Genomic DNA, 14,296 nt, shown 5'->3' with positions numbered 1-14,296 from the left:
TCCTGTCATCTTCAACATTGAATTAGAATGTTTTGAACTTAAATGTACCTGCTGAACTACTTTCGATGAGTCTTAATGCCTGGAAAACAATAAAGGGGATATAATCGTATAGGGGGTAAATAGTGTTGTGAATATAAGGGCGGCGGTAATGCTTGCCAGCATTGTGATTTAAGAAATTTATCTGCGAGAAGTCAAATGTCTCTTCCTTTGTATTTGTATTTGTAACTTAAACTATACTATGCTTTGCCAAGAACTGCGTAATATTGATTAAAGTGACTTTCAATTTGTTGCAGCTCACAATGTTAACCGTGCTGTCTGCTGTACGCTCCTAGACTCTTGTAAAATGTACAACAACGAAAATATTACCAAGAAATACTAACTACCGTTTATATGTTATATGGTCGGGGATTAATCTTCGAGAGGGCGCGGTGTATGGATCAATAAATGTTTTTGCCATAAAACGGACCGAACAGATCCTAACTCATATTCCACTCATCATAGCATATTGCTTCAGAATGTACAAATAAAAGGGCATAACCTCAATCAGTTTAATGTAGTGAAATGACTGGTGTGGATGAAGTAGTGTACTAATACAAGTTGGAGAGGATCAGGTAAGCTTAGTCAGCATCCATGATGTTACAAACCCTCTGGGACATTACTGAGCCAAGTCTCAAATTTACACTATTCACAAATTCCTACTACGGACAAACTAACACAGACAAAACACCAGACAAAACACCAACAAAAAACTGATATACACTAGCTAGCTCAGAGAGGAAATGAGTACCGGCTCAGGAGGTATGTCAAAACAGGATCAAGGCTATTGTTTCGGTGTTGGTATCTCAGGAATTTGTCAATCTTTGTTTTTCCGTTTAACTTTAAGCAAAGGTGCTCAGTTTTTTAATATTTAATCAAGGTCCACTGGATCAGAAGTGTGGATTGTGCTTTCCAACACTATAAGAGAAACAAAGGGGGGAAACAAAGCTATTTCATTGTACACTTTGAGGAAGTGCTGTCGAGGAGGCTCTGCTTGGAAGAGGAGGCTCTACTTAGAGGAGGAGTCTCTACTTGAAAGAGGAGGCTCTGCTTGAAGGAGGAGGCTCTGCTTGAAGGAGGAGGCTATGCTTGAAGGAGGAGGCTCTACTTAGAGGAGGAGGCTCTGCTTGGAGACTCTGGACTCTTTCTACTTCTAGCCAGACTACTCATTGATAGTATTGGAGTGAGGAGACACCTGCATATTGCATAAGAGAGTAGCCTCCTGACTAGAACTCTAGAAAGAGTATTGCGCCAAAAATCGCGAAATCTACACTTCTTCTTCTTGGCATCTTGCCAATATCATCTTGCCATTATATCACATATCCATCATCCTTAATAACATTTGATAACGATGTTTTCAATTAAGTATCTTAATTTAAGATTTCAAATATTTTTATAACCATATTGCCGAGTAGAAAATATGAAAAATGGTAACATTAACAAATACGTTTTATTTTGTTTAAATTTAATCTAATTTAATCTAATTTTACAAATAACACGCGAGTATTAGGTATCCATTCAAGGCAAAACAAATATAATTTATATATAACATTTCAAATGGGATAAAATAGCCGCAAACTGGGAAGTTTCAGTACCATAGAACAGCGTAGCTTAAAAATTAAACTGAAAAAATTAGTAATTTCAGTTAGAGTTAACTTAGAAAAATATATTTCTTTGCATGTGTTTTTCGGGATCGGTAATCGAAATTTGTAGATCAACCGTGTAAAAACATGCCAAGATTTGGACTGTAATAGGAGGATCTAGCGTTAATGCAATGCATATCGAATGAACTATTGATATTTTATCTATTGCGGAATAATTCAATTTCTGAGTTCAATTATTTGAAAGAGGAGAACAGTCGGAGAATCCGCAGCGTACACACTGTGACAAGAAAAGGGTCAAGGACCCTCATGGCTATCATTTAATGGCTTACGGTAATGATGAGCGAAAATTTTCGCACGCATTTATTAATTAGCGAGGAAATGCTAGGTTAAAATCTCGGAAAAAAACACACGCAAATTAAAAATTTCAACAAATTGTTACGTTTAGCAAAATACAAGGGCTCAAAATTTTCAACGCTTAAATATAAAACAAGTTCAGCCTTTCAAAGTGCGATCAGCATAAGCGGGTACAATACTGAAACATTTTGAAAATAAGCGACTTAAATAGGTTAGTATAAATATAATCAATTTTAATGGGGCTTCTTCGGTTCTCGCTCAAAACAAATAAGCTTCAACGAATTTTTCCTTTAACTTAAGAAGGCAAATATAAAATACAGTCAAAAGTTCACGACGTAAGGAAAACTTCTAGGATGCTGATAAGAAGTCACTTATCCTACTGAATTCAATAAACTATGAGCCTGCTCATAAACACTGAGTTACAGGATCTACCACCTCAAAAAAATAATTCCTCTCAGATTTTAGCCATTCCTTCCCAAACTCTTAACCCTTTCAACTCATACTCTCGAACACAAAATCTCTGTCATCCTCAGTATTTCAAACAATCCAATTGATGATCACATTTCCGTTCTTGATTTTCAATTTGAAGTTGTCTCAGCAAATCTGGCAACTCGAGCCTCATCATGCCTCGCGTACCACCGCGCTGATAATTCGCCCGATTAATTTTTCCGAATAACATTAAAATTCAAATCCTACAGCTGCTTTGCCGGCGGCTAACATGTCCTATTTCTTGTTGGTTGCTTCTGTAAACTGTCTGTTAGGTCCGAGTCTAACTATTAGTTTTCTGAGTGACTCTCTTTTTTTCGTAATGTCTTGTTGGGAGAACCAGTCTTTCCTTTCAACCGGGAATCTGTAGTCTGTTATTGGGCTCTGAAAATGTGCAGTGTTATTAGCAGAGCAGTTTAGTTTTTATGCTACAGCGTTAAGGCATTCTTCTTATCGAAACCATGCAGTGAAAAAAAGTAGCAAAAACTATTAACTATATAGGGGCAACCAGTTGGGACCAAAAAGGGTTACGCTCAAACCTAATTTCAGATAATGGCCACTAAAAATAAAACATTATGGCCTTGTCTCAATTAATCAGACAAAAGTTTTGCTACTCACCTCGAAGAACTTCTCGACAAACTGCAACAAGAAGACACCGCAATCACAAAAGTTCTCTTGGAGAGGTCCCTCAACGAAAATACCGGGAAAGTTTTGTTTGTTGAAACTCCGGGGTCCTCTTTCACTCTTCGTCTTCCACTCAGCTGATATTTTTAATTGAGTACAAGTTTAATCTATTATCAAATAAAATATCAAGAATGATCAATGAGTATTCGATTATTAAAAATAACAATCACGAGGTAACGTAACAATGGGGGGGTGTCATGTCCGTCTATGTCCGCCTATGTCCTGTCCTTTTTGGATTCTATGAGACAACGGACGTGTTTTTTGGGACATTGGCGGACACGGACGGACATTGGCGGACTCGGACGGACATTGGCGGACTCGGACGGACATTGGCGGACTCGGACGGACATTGGCGGACCCGGACGGACATTGGCGGACTTGGATGGACATTGGTGGACATTAGCGGACATTGGTGGACATTAGCGGACAAACATTTTGAGGACTGAAGAGTACTGAAGAGTACTGAAGAGTACTGAGGAGGATGGCTGAGAAGGATGACTGAGGAGGAGGACTGAGGAGGACTGAGAAGGAGGAGGACTCAGGAGGATTAGACCGGTTCATTTTACCAAAAGTTGTTCAAATAATTAGAGACCCTATCTTATTAGTTGCTCTATAGGGTCAGGAACTACCAAAAAAAAATTTTTGACTCTAGTGTTTCGGATAATGTCGCCATGGGCCACGCCCATTTTTATAGCGTTTCTTATACAGGTAAAATTCTCTAAATCGTCAATTTAGTCATGAAGGAGTATGGAAGGAGTTCTAAATGTGTGCTCCTCTAATATAGACAGTAGAAAATGGTTAACTTTAGTGGAGGTCTCAGGTCTCTACAATGTCGGGAAGTTCCTGCTGGAGGATGGCTGAGGAGGATGGCTGAGGAGGATGACTGAGAGGGAGGAGGAGGAGGAAGAGGAGGAAAAGGACTGAGGAGGAGGAGGAGAAGGACTGAGGAGGAGAAGGAGGACCCAGGAGGAGGAGGACCCAGGAGGAGGAGGACCCAGGAGGAGGACCCAGGAAAAGGCCCCAGGAGGAGGAGGAGGACTGGGGAGGAGGAGAACTGTTAAGGACTGATGAGGAGGACTGAGGACGAGGAGGAAGAGTAGGAGGAGGACTGGGGAGGATCAGGAAGACCCAGGAGGACCCAGGAGGAGGAGGAGAAGGAGGACCCAGGAGGAGGAGGACTGAGGAGGAGGACTGACGATGACTGAGAAGGAGGAGGACTGAGGAGTACTGAGGAAGATGGCTAAGGAGGATGGGTGGGGAAGATGGCTGAGGAGGATGACTGAGGAGGATGACTGAGCTCAGGGAGGAGGAGGAGGACTCAGGAGGAGGACTCAGAAGGAAGAGGAGGAGGACTCAGGAGGAGGACTCAGGAGGAGGACTTAGGAGAAATGAGAAGGAGGACTGAGGAGAACTGAGGAGGAGGAGGAGGACTGAATAGGAGGAGGAGAAGGAGGGGGACTGGGAGAGGACTGGGGAGGAGGAGGACTGGTGAGAAGGATGAGGAGGAGGACCCAGGAGGAGGAGGACTGAGGACCGAGGAGAAAGAGGAGGAGGATGAAGAGGAGGAGGAGGACCCAGGAGGAGGAGGACTGAGGAGGAGGACTGAGGAGGACTGAGGAGGACTGAGGAGGATGGCTGAGGAGGATGACTGAGAGGGAAGAGGAGGAGGAGGAGGAGGAGGAGGACTGAGGAGGACTGAGAAGGAGGAGGAGGAGGAGTATGGAAGGAGTTCTAAATGTGTGCTCCTCTAATATAGACAGTAGAAAATGGTTAACTTTAGTGGAGGTCTCAGGTCTCTACAATGTCGGGAAGTTCCTGCTGGAGGATGGCTGAGGAGGATGGCTGAGGAGGATGACTGAGAGGGAGGAGGAGGAGGAAGAGGAGGAAAAGGACTGAGGAGGAGGAGGAGAAGGACTGAGGAGGAGAATGAGGACCCAGGAGAAGGAGGACCCAGGAGGAGGACCCAGGAAAAGGCCCCAGGAGGAGGAGGAGGACTGGGGAGGAGGAGAACTGTTAAGGACTGATGAGGAGGACTGAGGACGAGGAGGAAGAGTAGGAGGAGGACTGGGGAGGATCAGGAAGACCCAGGAGGACCCAGGAGGAGGAGGAGAAGGAGGACCCAGGAGGAGGAGGAGGACTGAGGAGGAGGACTGACGATGACTGAGAAGGAGGAGGACTGAGGAGTACTGAGGAAGATGGCTGAGGAGGATGGCTGGGGAAGATGGCTGAGGAGGATGACTGAGGAGGATGACTGAGCTCAGGGAGGAGGAGGAGGACTCAGGAGGAGGACTCAGAAGGAAGAGGAGGAGGACTCAGGAGGAGGACTCAGGAGGAGGACTCAGGAGGAGGACTCAGGAGGAGGACTTAGGAGAAATGAGAAGGAGGACTGAGGAGAACTGAGGAGGAGGAGGAGGACTGAATAGGAGGAGGAGAAGGAGGGGGACTGGGAGAGGACTGGGGAGGAGGAGGACTGGTGAAAAGGATGAGGAGGAGGACCCAGGAGGAGGAGGACTGAGGACCGAGGAGGACTGAGGACCGAGGAGAAAGAGGAGGAGGAGGACCCAGGAGGAGGAGGACTGAGGAGGAGGACTGAGGAGGACTGAGGAGGACTGAGGAGGATGGCTGAGGAGGATGACTGAGAGGGAAGAGGAGGAGGAGGAGGAGGAGGACTGAGGAGGACTGAGAAGGAGGAGGAGGAGGAGGAGGAGTGAGGACTGAATAGGAGGAGGAGGAGGGGGACTGGGGGAGGACTGAGGAGGAGGATGGAGGACTGAGGAGAAGGATGAGGAGGACTGAGGAGGACTGAGGACTGAGGAGGAAGAGGAGGAGGATGAAGAGGAGGAGGACCCAGGAGGAGGACTCAGGAGGAGGAGGACCCAGGAGGAGGACTCAGGAGGAGGAGGAGGACTGGGGAGGAGGAGGACTGTTGAGGACTGATGAGGAGGACTGAGGACGAGGAGTAGGAGGAGGACTGAGGAGGGGAGGAGGAAGAGGACTGAGGAAGATCAGGAAGACCCAGGGGGAGGAGGAGGAAGAGTAGGAGGAGGAAGCATCTAAATGTTATTTCCATTTTTGTCCGTTTTTGTCCATTTTTGTCCGTTTTTGTCCACTCTATTTTTTGTCCGTTTTGAAAATATAGGGTACCGAACGGACAAAAAACATGATCCCCCCTATAACAGCAAAAATTGAACATTTTATTTAGCAATTTAGGTGTCCATTAATGTCCGCCTATGTCCGCCTATGTCCGTCTATGTCCGCCTATGTCCGTCTATGTCCGCCTATGTCCGCCTATGTCCGCCTATGTCCGTCTATGTCCGCCTATGTCCTGTCCTTTTTGGATTCTATGAGACAAGCGGACATAGACGGACGTGACACCCCCCCCCCCCCCCCCCCCCCCCCCCAAACAATTTTTGTGGTATAAGCAAAAACTGGACCAACCTGCAAGGTAGTTCCTGATGTTGTTGACTACCTTGTTACGGCCATTCGCAACCAGGCTGTCAAACATAAGGATACAAGGTCTACAGGAGATGGGGGGCACTGTGCTGTGTTCTTTGTTCTGAAATACTTCTTGTAACACAACATTCAGATTACAGAGGGATAGGTCAAGTGTTTACAAAAGTAATAAGTTTCCTCAAAAGAAGTTGTCCTAAGGAAAAGGTTAAAAATCTAAAGGAGAAATGACAGTTTTAAAATAGATGATGAAGATATTCGTATGAAACACCCTTGGAGTTTAAGCACGCACCTTGCTGAGCACACCATCAATATCCTTCTCGTCCACAGTATCATCCTGTTCCGACCTCTCACTACGTTTGTTGGCAGGTTTCCAAGATTTAGCCTCCTCGTAATGAGGTGATTCTAACCAGGGGTAGCATATGATGGCTAGATACCAGTGCTGGTGCTCGTTGATTGGCACTATTATGTAGTCCTTAGAAAACAGATCTATTGTTTTACTCCACTTCTTCACCTGTACAAGTCCAATTTAACAGAAGTTACATGAAATGACGGAGTTGGATTAAGTATTTATTTTGAAAAAAGTTTATATATCATGTATGTATGTATGGCAAAATCAGGAGGGTGAGAATTGAAGGCTCCAGCACTAACCTGTTGGTGCATCCTCTCAGAATTGCTCATCCTCTTAGAGGCCGGATCGTTCTTAGTCTCCTTCTTAATCGGCTGAGTCAGAGCTTTGTAGAAGAAGGAGTTGAACAGATGAGTCTTGTCTCGTAAGCTAACTGACATTAGTTCATGGTGCACGTACTGTAACAGAAAGTGGAGATTACTGAATACTCATTACAGTTACAGATGTGGTGTTTTAGATTGGTTGTTATTGAATAGTGAGTTATTTCGCCTTATATGGCAAAATTCCTGGAAAGAAAAGTTTCCTCATAATGAGTGAAGAACATGGAAAACAAGTTTAATTACACTTCATACTATATAATTTAAATATTCATATATATTTTACTTGTGCTTGCTCTAACCAGTCTGAGCATTTCCCGAGCCTAATAATTTTCTGTCGCCATTATTTTAATTTAAGTTTATTGCTGTGTAATTCTGTACTATTAGATGAAAGTTTCAAATCAAATGAAACATACCTTGAGATAGAAGTCGAGTATACTATCATTGAGGAACTCCTCAGGTTTCAGACATTCCAGATCTGCATAAGTTAAAGTAATGCTGGCTTGAGCTGGGGGTGGTGGGTACACCAATAGTGTCCTCGTATCCTGTTCTATTACATCAGTGTCCATGTGTCTGAAAGAAATTTTGAGTGTTGTTTATTCAGTCTGATTTATGATCAGTTGATTCTGTATAAGCTACGAACGTTGCTAAAACAAATAAAAGGTATTGTAACTTACGAGTCAAAATGATCAACAGGTGGTAGAAGTTCCTTAATATGTGCAGCAGTACAGGACTCGATCCTGTTCATTTTAACGTTGTGATGCTTATCAAGGTAGTATCCCATCATGGTAATGTGTTGAGCTGGCGGCTCCTTCACAAACTCTAGACTTATAACTCTTTTGTACCTAACAGTGCTTTTAGGTTCAAGTTCTAAGGGTATTTGTCTGGAGAGAGCGTTCTTTAGTTGCGCTATTAAACCATTAGCCCACAGCTCCTGAGGGTAAGGGATGTTAGGACTCTACCTTTTGGACATTAGTTAACTAAAAATAATCAATTATGTGCTATTTTTAAAAATCGTTCTATCATTCTATTTAAATCTTTAAATTCAACTAAGACTAAGGTCTACAAAATAGTATTAATATGTCGATTGTGACTAACCTCTACATGAATAACCAGTGCGTGAAGGTCGTTACTAAAATGAGATTCCATTTTAATGATCTCATTCCACGGCACACAAACTTTGACTTCAGCTAATAAAACTTCGCTCGTCACGTTAAACTCGAAATGTTCCTGGTTTATCTGAAAAGGACAATAAATATTAATTTGAGGAATCTGACGAACTGCCAAAGAGAGCTAAATGACAGGGAATCGAACCCTGGTCGTCCGCGTGACAGGCGAAAAAACTCATCATCATACTATCTAGGAGACGAGGAGAGGCCATTTTTAAGAAATTTGAAATAAGTGAATTTTGAGGTTCCACCATAATTCATCACCATGTCAAGCACAATAACATGGAACCATGGTGACATCCAAACAGGCTATGAAAGATATCCATGAAACCAGCTAAACTGTCAAAATTGACCAGTTGACAGTTCCCGATCTGAAAAAGTCGACAGCATGGTTAGCGCAAACCATGTGCTTCAAATAAATCGCGCCGCGCAAATTAACCATTATGCTTTCCATGACAAAAGCCTGATTAGAATGCTCACAACTATTAGTAGACCTACTCACCTCCAGGATGGATACATCCAATTTTGTGAGCGATCCTATGTGTGCTGCAGAAATGCACCACTGGTGAACGTCTCCGTTACTCTGAAGTTGTGCACAATCAATGTACTTACTATTTAAAGGGTGCTTACTAATTATAGGATAACAACCAGGAATTAGTAAGAATTTATTCGTATTCGTCAGATTTTAATCGACACCAAATTGCACTGGACTAATGCGTAATTTTTATTTCTATCGATGATTATCTATATAAATCTCAAAACTTACATTCTCAGCTTCGTCCTCGGAGCTGTCCAGCGTCATGGGATTGTCGGCAGTACTTCCTATTTGAGGAGGCCTGTTTGCTGCTGCCTCCTCCTGAAATAAGGGTAGTGTGTTTGCAGTGTGAAACAGAGCGACAGTGAAAGTCGAGATGAATGTAAAATCAGGACAAAAATTAGTAGTATAGTTTAATCTTACATATTATCAAAGATGAATAGAGCACAAATGACTTCCAAGCCAGGCAGGATATCTGATTTTACACGCAACTTTGAGCCGACATTGGAATGAATTTTATGGATTTGCTGGCAGATACTAAGGGTTGTGTATAATCACAAAGGGCAACTCGCAAAAGCCATGGTGGGCCTTGAATACGCCAGCTCCTCGGGTTACTACAGAGCCGACAGCGCTAGTGGGCCCCCTTATGTACCAGGACTCTACCGGCAACGATCGACTAACGCCCCAGATATAAGCAAAGATTGGCGCGCAGTCATAAACAGCGGGTGCGCGCACAGAACTGCTTCCCGCTAGTACCAATAACACTCACCTGACTCCCACGTGACACTAACCTCACGCCGCGGTGCGGTATTTCGATCATGACAAGCCAAACCGGATTAAACCACTTGTTAATATAGCCGTTCTGCTTGCCAGTCTCTACATTAATTAGCCCGCTGGGTTTTGCTGCCCCCCTGTTTGCAAATTTGCCGCCCCCTCGGAGAGTGTAATGGGAGTATCGCTACTATGTGGGAGTGTAATGGGAGTATCGCTACAATATGGGAGTGTAATGGGAGTATCGCTACAATGTGGGAGTGTAATGGGAGTATCGCTACAATATGGGAGTGTAATGGGAGTATCGCTACAATGTGGGAGTGTAATGGGAGTATCGCTACAATATGGGAGTGTAATGGGAGTATCGCTACAATATGGGAGTGTAATGGGAGTATCGCTACAATGTGGGAGTGTAATGGGAGTATCGCTACAATGTGGGAGTATAATGGGAGTATCGCTACATTATGGGAGTGTAATGGGAGTATCGCTACATTGTGGGAGTGTAATGGGAGTATCGCTACATTGTGGGAGTGTTATGGGAGTATCGCTACATTGTGGGAGTGTAATGGGAGTATCGCTACAATGTGGGAGTGCAATGGGAGTATCGCTACATTGTGGGAGTGTTATGGGAGTAATGTATAGTAGTTACCACACCAAACGTGTGTAATGTGTGTAATGGCATAAATGGACCCTGGATCAGAACCTGTATTTCCTGTGTCGTACAATATGATCCCTGCTCCTGTTATTTCTGGACTGAGTGAGAGTCCACCTCACGTGACGTCACAAACCCTCACGTTTTAGCTCAGCCACCAAAAGGCAGATAGTATCAATACAGTTCCCCACCACCTAACACACTATCCAAACGTTAGCACACCCGCAACCGCCATTAGCAACCTACGTCTCACCAAGTCTCAAGAGCCAGCATTACTCAGCACGGGCGTCATCCTTTCATGGTGTTGAGCGGCCAGGGTAACCACCCAGAACTTCCCTAGGGACCAAGTTAGTAAATCTCCGGAGGTGCAACCCCGATTCGGCTGATACCTTAGCACGTATTATCATCCAGTGGCCCTCAGGGAAGGGGCTTAATGCAGATGGATGGACTCCAGTAGGACGCTCCCCAAGTGGAGGGTCGCCACCTCTATATGACGGTGGTCAGTGGGTGTCGCGACAAAAAAAAAAAAAAAAAAAAAAAAAAAAAAAATCACAAAGGGACTCATAACTCATTATAAGTAGGCGGCATGCAGTAGATATTTAATAATGAGCAAGTACCTTTGGTACCTTAGGTCGCCTAGTAGGGGCTCCATCAATAGGACGATTAATAGGATTTGAAGTTCTCCTAGCCTCAGTGGTTGGTGTCTCCCGTGTCTCCATTGTCTTCGCTGTCTCCAACCGGTCGTCCTTAAATCGAGATCTGTGAGCTATCATGGGTTCCTCGTCTTCAGGTGTCTTTAAAAAGGGTATGTGTGGTTTAGCGGGTGGAGTTAGTTTGGGTGTGGTCTGTTGTTTGGTGGTGTTGCTGTGGAGGGGCTCCCGGGGTGAGGCCTGCGTTCGGGTTATCAACCGCACTTCCGCTTTCTTCTCTTCTGAAGATAACTATTGTTATTTTCAAGTAGTGTAAGTAGAACACTGATACTGCTCGCTACCTGATTTTACGTTAAATGGGTGCAATAATGTATCAAGACTGAAGAGTAGAACGTACCTGTAATATGCTTAAATTTCGCGGGGGCCGGGGGGATCAGGTACTAAGTTCCGTACGTGACGTCGACTAAGTGTAACCTTGGAGTTTACAAAAAGACCCACCCACCCCCTTCGCGGTACAAACTGTTTTTTAGGATAATAATTAAGACACCCACCCCCTTTTGCCGGCTTTTGTGGTACTAACTGTTGAGAAATCACGGTACTAACTGTGTCTTGGTATATAAAATAAGATACCCACCCATAAATTGCTTTAAACAGCTCATTAAACATTGGGAAATGGGCAAATTATACCCACTATTTAGTAGGGGTTTTGTTTTCAATGTAGTCGAATTAGATAAAAAGTTACAAAAACAGGAAAAAATTCAAAAAACCCCAAAAAAACCTCAAAACCCATTCCTAAAATTGAAATTTGAGGTAAAATGGGTTTTTTTGGGGTTGGACACCCCCCTAAGTACCATGTACTAACTGTTTTTCTGGGAAATGTACCATGTACACAGTACAAACTGTGTTTTGGAAGGAAATAATGACCCACCCCCCCCCCCCCCCCCCCCAACGTCACGATTCTGACCTTATGATCCCCCCCCCCCCCCCCAGATTTTCGTTCCTTGAAATGCTTTACATAGAGTAATTTGTACAGGCATAAGTACTAGACTTTAACTAAACTGTAGTTTGGTACGTACAGTGGATCACGATCCTAACTAAATACTAAAGTATGAGCCGTCTAGTTCATAGCTGGTATATAATACTATCTCGTAGAAGTGTATTTATCTAGACGGGCACATATTTTAGAGTACAAGGGGGGGGGGGGGCAAAGTCAGTACCCATACTCATTCACTGAGTGCCCTATTGAGATAATTCTTCCTGGTATGACTTACTATCACCACTCGTTCGAGGAATACATCAAATCAAAGAATATTCGTGTTAATTTTTTTCGAATGAAGGTTCATTTTTGCATTTATTTGATAGATGTAGCCAAATTGTATTAAATTATGTTAGGCTATTCAAATAACATTCGCCCTAAAAAAATGAGAGTTCCAGATGACCGAGATATGAAGCATAACGAGTTTCTTCATTACGTGTGATCGATGATTGGGTTGAAACTAGATCTGCATTATGGGAATCGTGCAGAGAGCCCAATTACGGTGTCGCAGCACGCTATCACATAATTAGTGATTGGGCAATCATTGATTATTCAATCTATATTGCTAACGAGATAAACAAATTGCTTGATAACTTCGTCATTTAAAAAATTTCTAGTCGAAAATAGATATCATATCATTTATAATATGAAACTCAACAAATTTTTAATCTTAAACATGGATCACTTCCGCACTTACAGTTGATTCCGCTAAATTTTGTGTCCAAATAGAGCTAAAATACCGGTCCCGATCAAATTTGACTGATCCCGGCCAATTTCAAATTGGATAAAAAATCCCGGTCCCGGTCCCAGCAATTTCAAAATTCTTATCACGGTCGTTTGCTGTTTCACACCATCTTTTCAGATTATATTCCGCAATATGTTACAACGAGTATAAGCAATTTAATGTGTTAATTGGGTGTGAACTGTGGCCCCAAAAATCGAATTTTCAAATTTTGGTGACGGAATCCTCGAATGAGTAGTGACAGTTGCAGTATACCATCTGCATTCTGCAAAGTTACAGGTCTCAAATATGAAACACGGAGGTGGTATAAGACCCAACGTATGGGTACTGACTTTTGGCCCCCCCCCCCCCCCCCCCCCCCATATTTTACAATAGCACTGATGATCCTTGGCAAGTATAACTGGACAACTGTGAATAATCCTGCAGAATGTAATTGCAATACATGTATAATGTATAATGTATATAATATGTTGAGCATACAGCGGTAGTTACAGTCGTATTTACGTGTACATTGCAGTCTATACAGTTGTATATTCGATAGAATATTCAATTTGTCAAGGCAATATGTCCCACATCCATAATATAATAATATTATGGATATAATATTTATACATTATATAATATTTATACATTATATGCAGTTCAAGTAGTTGTCGAATTTGTGACGGCTATGTATTTTAACCAACCGTAAAACCCTAAAAAAAGGTTTATGCCTTTTAAATGGTTTATAATTCAACGATAGATGTGACCAGCATGAAATTTAAATAAGTGATACAAAAACACAAAACCCACCAGGTTTATTGTAAAAAGGGAATAGATCCTCAGATAAAAACACAAAACCCACCAGGTTTATTGTAAAAAGGGAATAAGTCCTCAGATTCCGACTTTTTCTTGCTAGAAGCATCATTGCTGCTGTAATTCTTGCTGATAAGTTGTAGGGCACTGGGCTGTGTTAGAGTAGGAGGTGTTCTGGATGCTGCCGCTTCTAGCACATCTGTATTAGACTTTAACCTGATGTTTATAAATTATCAGTCATTTGACATGAAGTGAGACGATCGAGGAGTGAGGACCCGTACGGCGAAAAAGTTGCAAAATTGACTAAAATACAGTGTTTCAGGGTGGCCTAAAAGATACAGAACAAAAGCAAGAGTACAGAACAAAATCCATTATAAAGCTTCGTGAGAGTTGGTATCACTTACTTTGGAACAGTAAAAGTGGAGAGTATGCCTGATATTCCTGAACCATCTATCTTTTTTCTCTTGCGCATGCGGTCCCCATCGTTCATCTGATACGTCTTGCGGGAGGCAGCACTGTTAGTGTTACTGCTGCTACTTGTGCGATACCATTCTGCCATTAACTGGGTTTCAATTGAAAGTTTTATAGGACCCAGCAATTAAACAT

The 14,296-nt window shown here is 43.0% G+C and overlaps 1 protein-coding gene across 1 annotated transcript; it reads right to left on the bottom strand.

Moving 5' to 3' along the window:
* Positions 1 to 1,544: 1,544 nt before the first annotated feature.
* On the bottom strand, positions 1,545 to 14,249 carry LOC134812593 (uncharacterized). The gene is made up of 13 exons (XM_063820080.1): positions 14,095 to 14,249; positions 13,740 to 13,906; positions 11,085 to 11,398; positions 9,276 to 9,365; positions 9,012 to 9,092; positions 8,439 to 8,579; positions 8,018 to 8,274; positions 7,757 to 7,913; positions 7,266 to 7,421; positions 6,907 to 7,128; positions 6,603 to 6,720; positions 3,099 to 3,241; positions 1,545 to 2,864 (listed from the first exon to the last, which is right to left on the bottom strand). Exons 1-13 carry the CDS (start codon positions 14,247 to 14,249, stop codon positions 2,718 to 2,720), a joined length of 2,148 nt encoding a protein of 715 aa, XP_063676150.1. The 3' UTR covers positions 1,545 to 2,717.
* Between the last annotated feature and the right edge of the window lie 47 nt (positions 14,250 to 14,296).

This window comes from Bolinopsis microptera, chromosome 3 (genome assembly GCF_026151205.1).
Source record: "Bolinopsis microptera isolate Bmic1 chromosome 3, MBARI_Bmic_1.0, whole genome shotgun sequence".
Classification (NCBI taxonomy): domain Eukaryota; kingdom Metazoa; phylum Ctenophora; class Tentaculata; order Lobata; family Bolinopsidae; genus Bolinopsis; species Bolinopsis microptera.
This window is presented reverse-complemented; position numbering and strand designations above follow the sequence as displayed.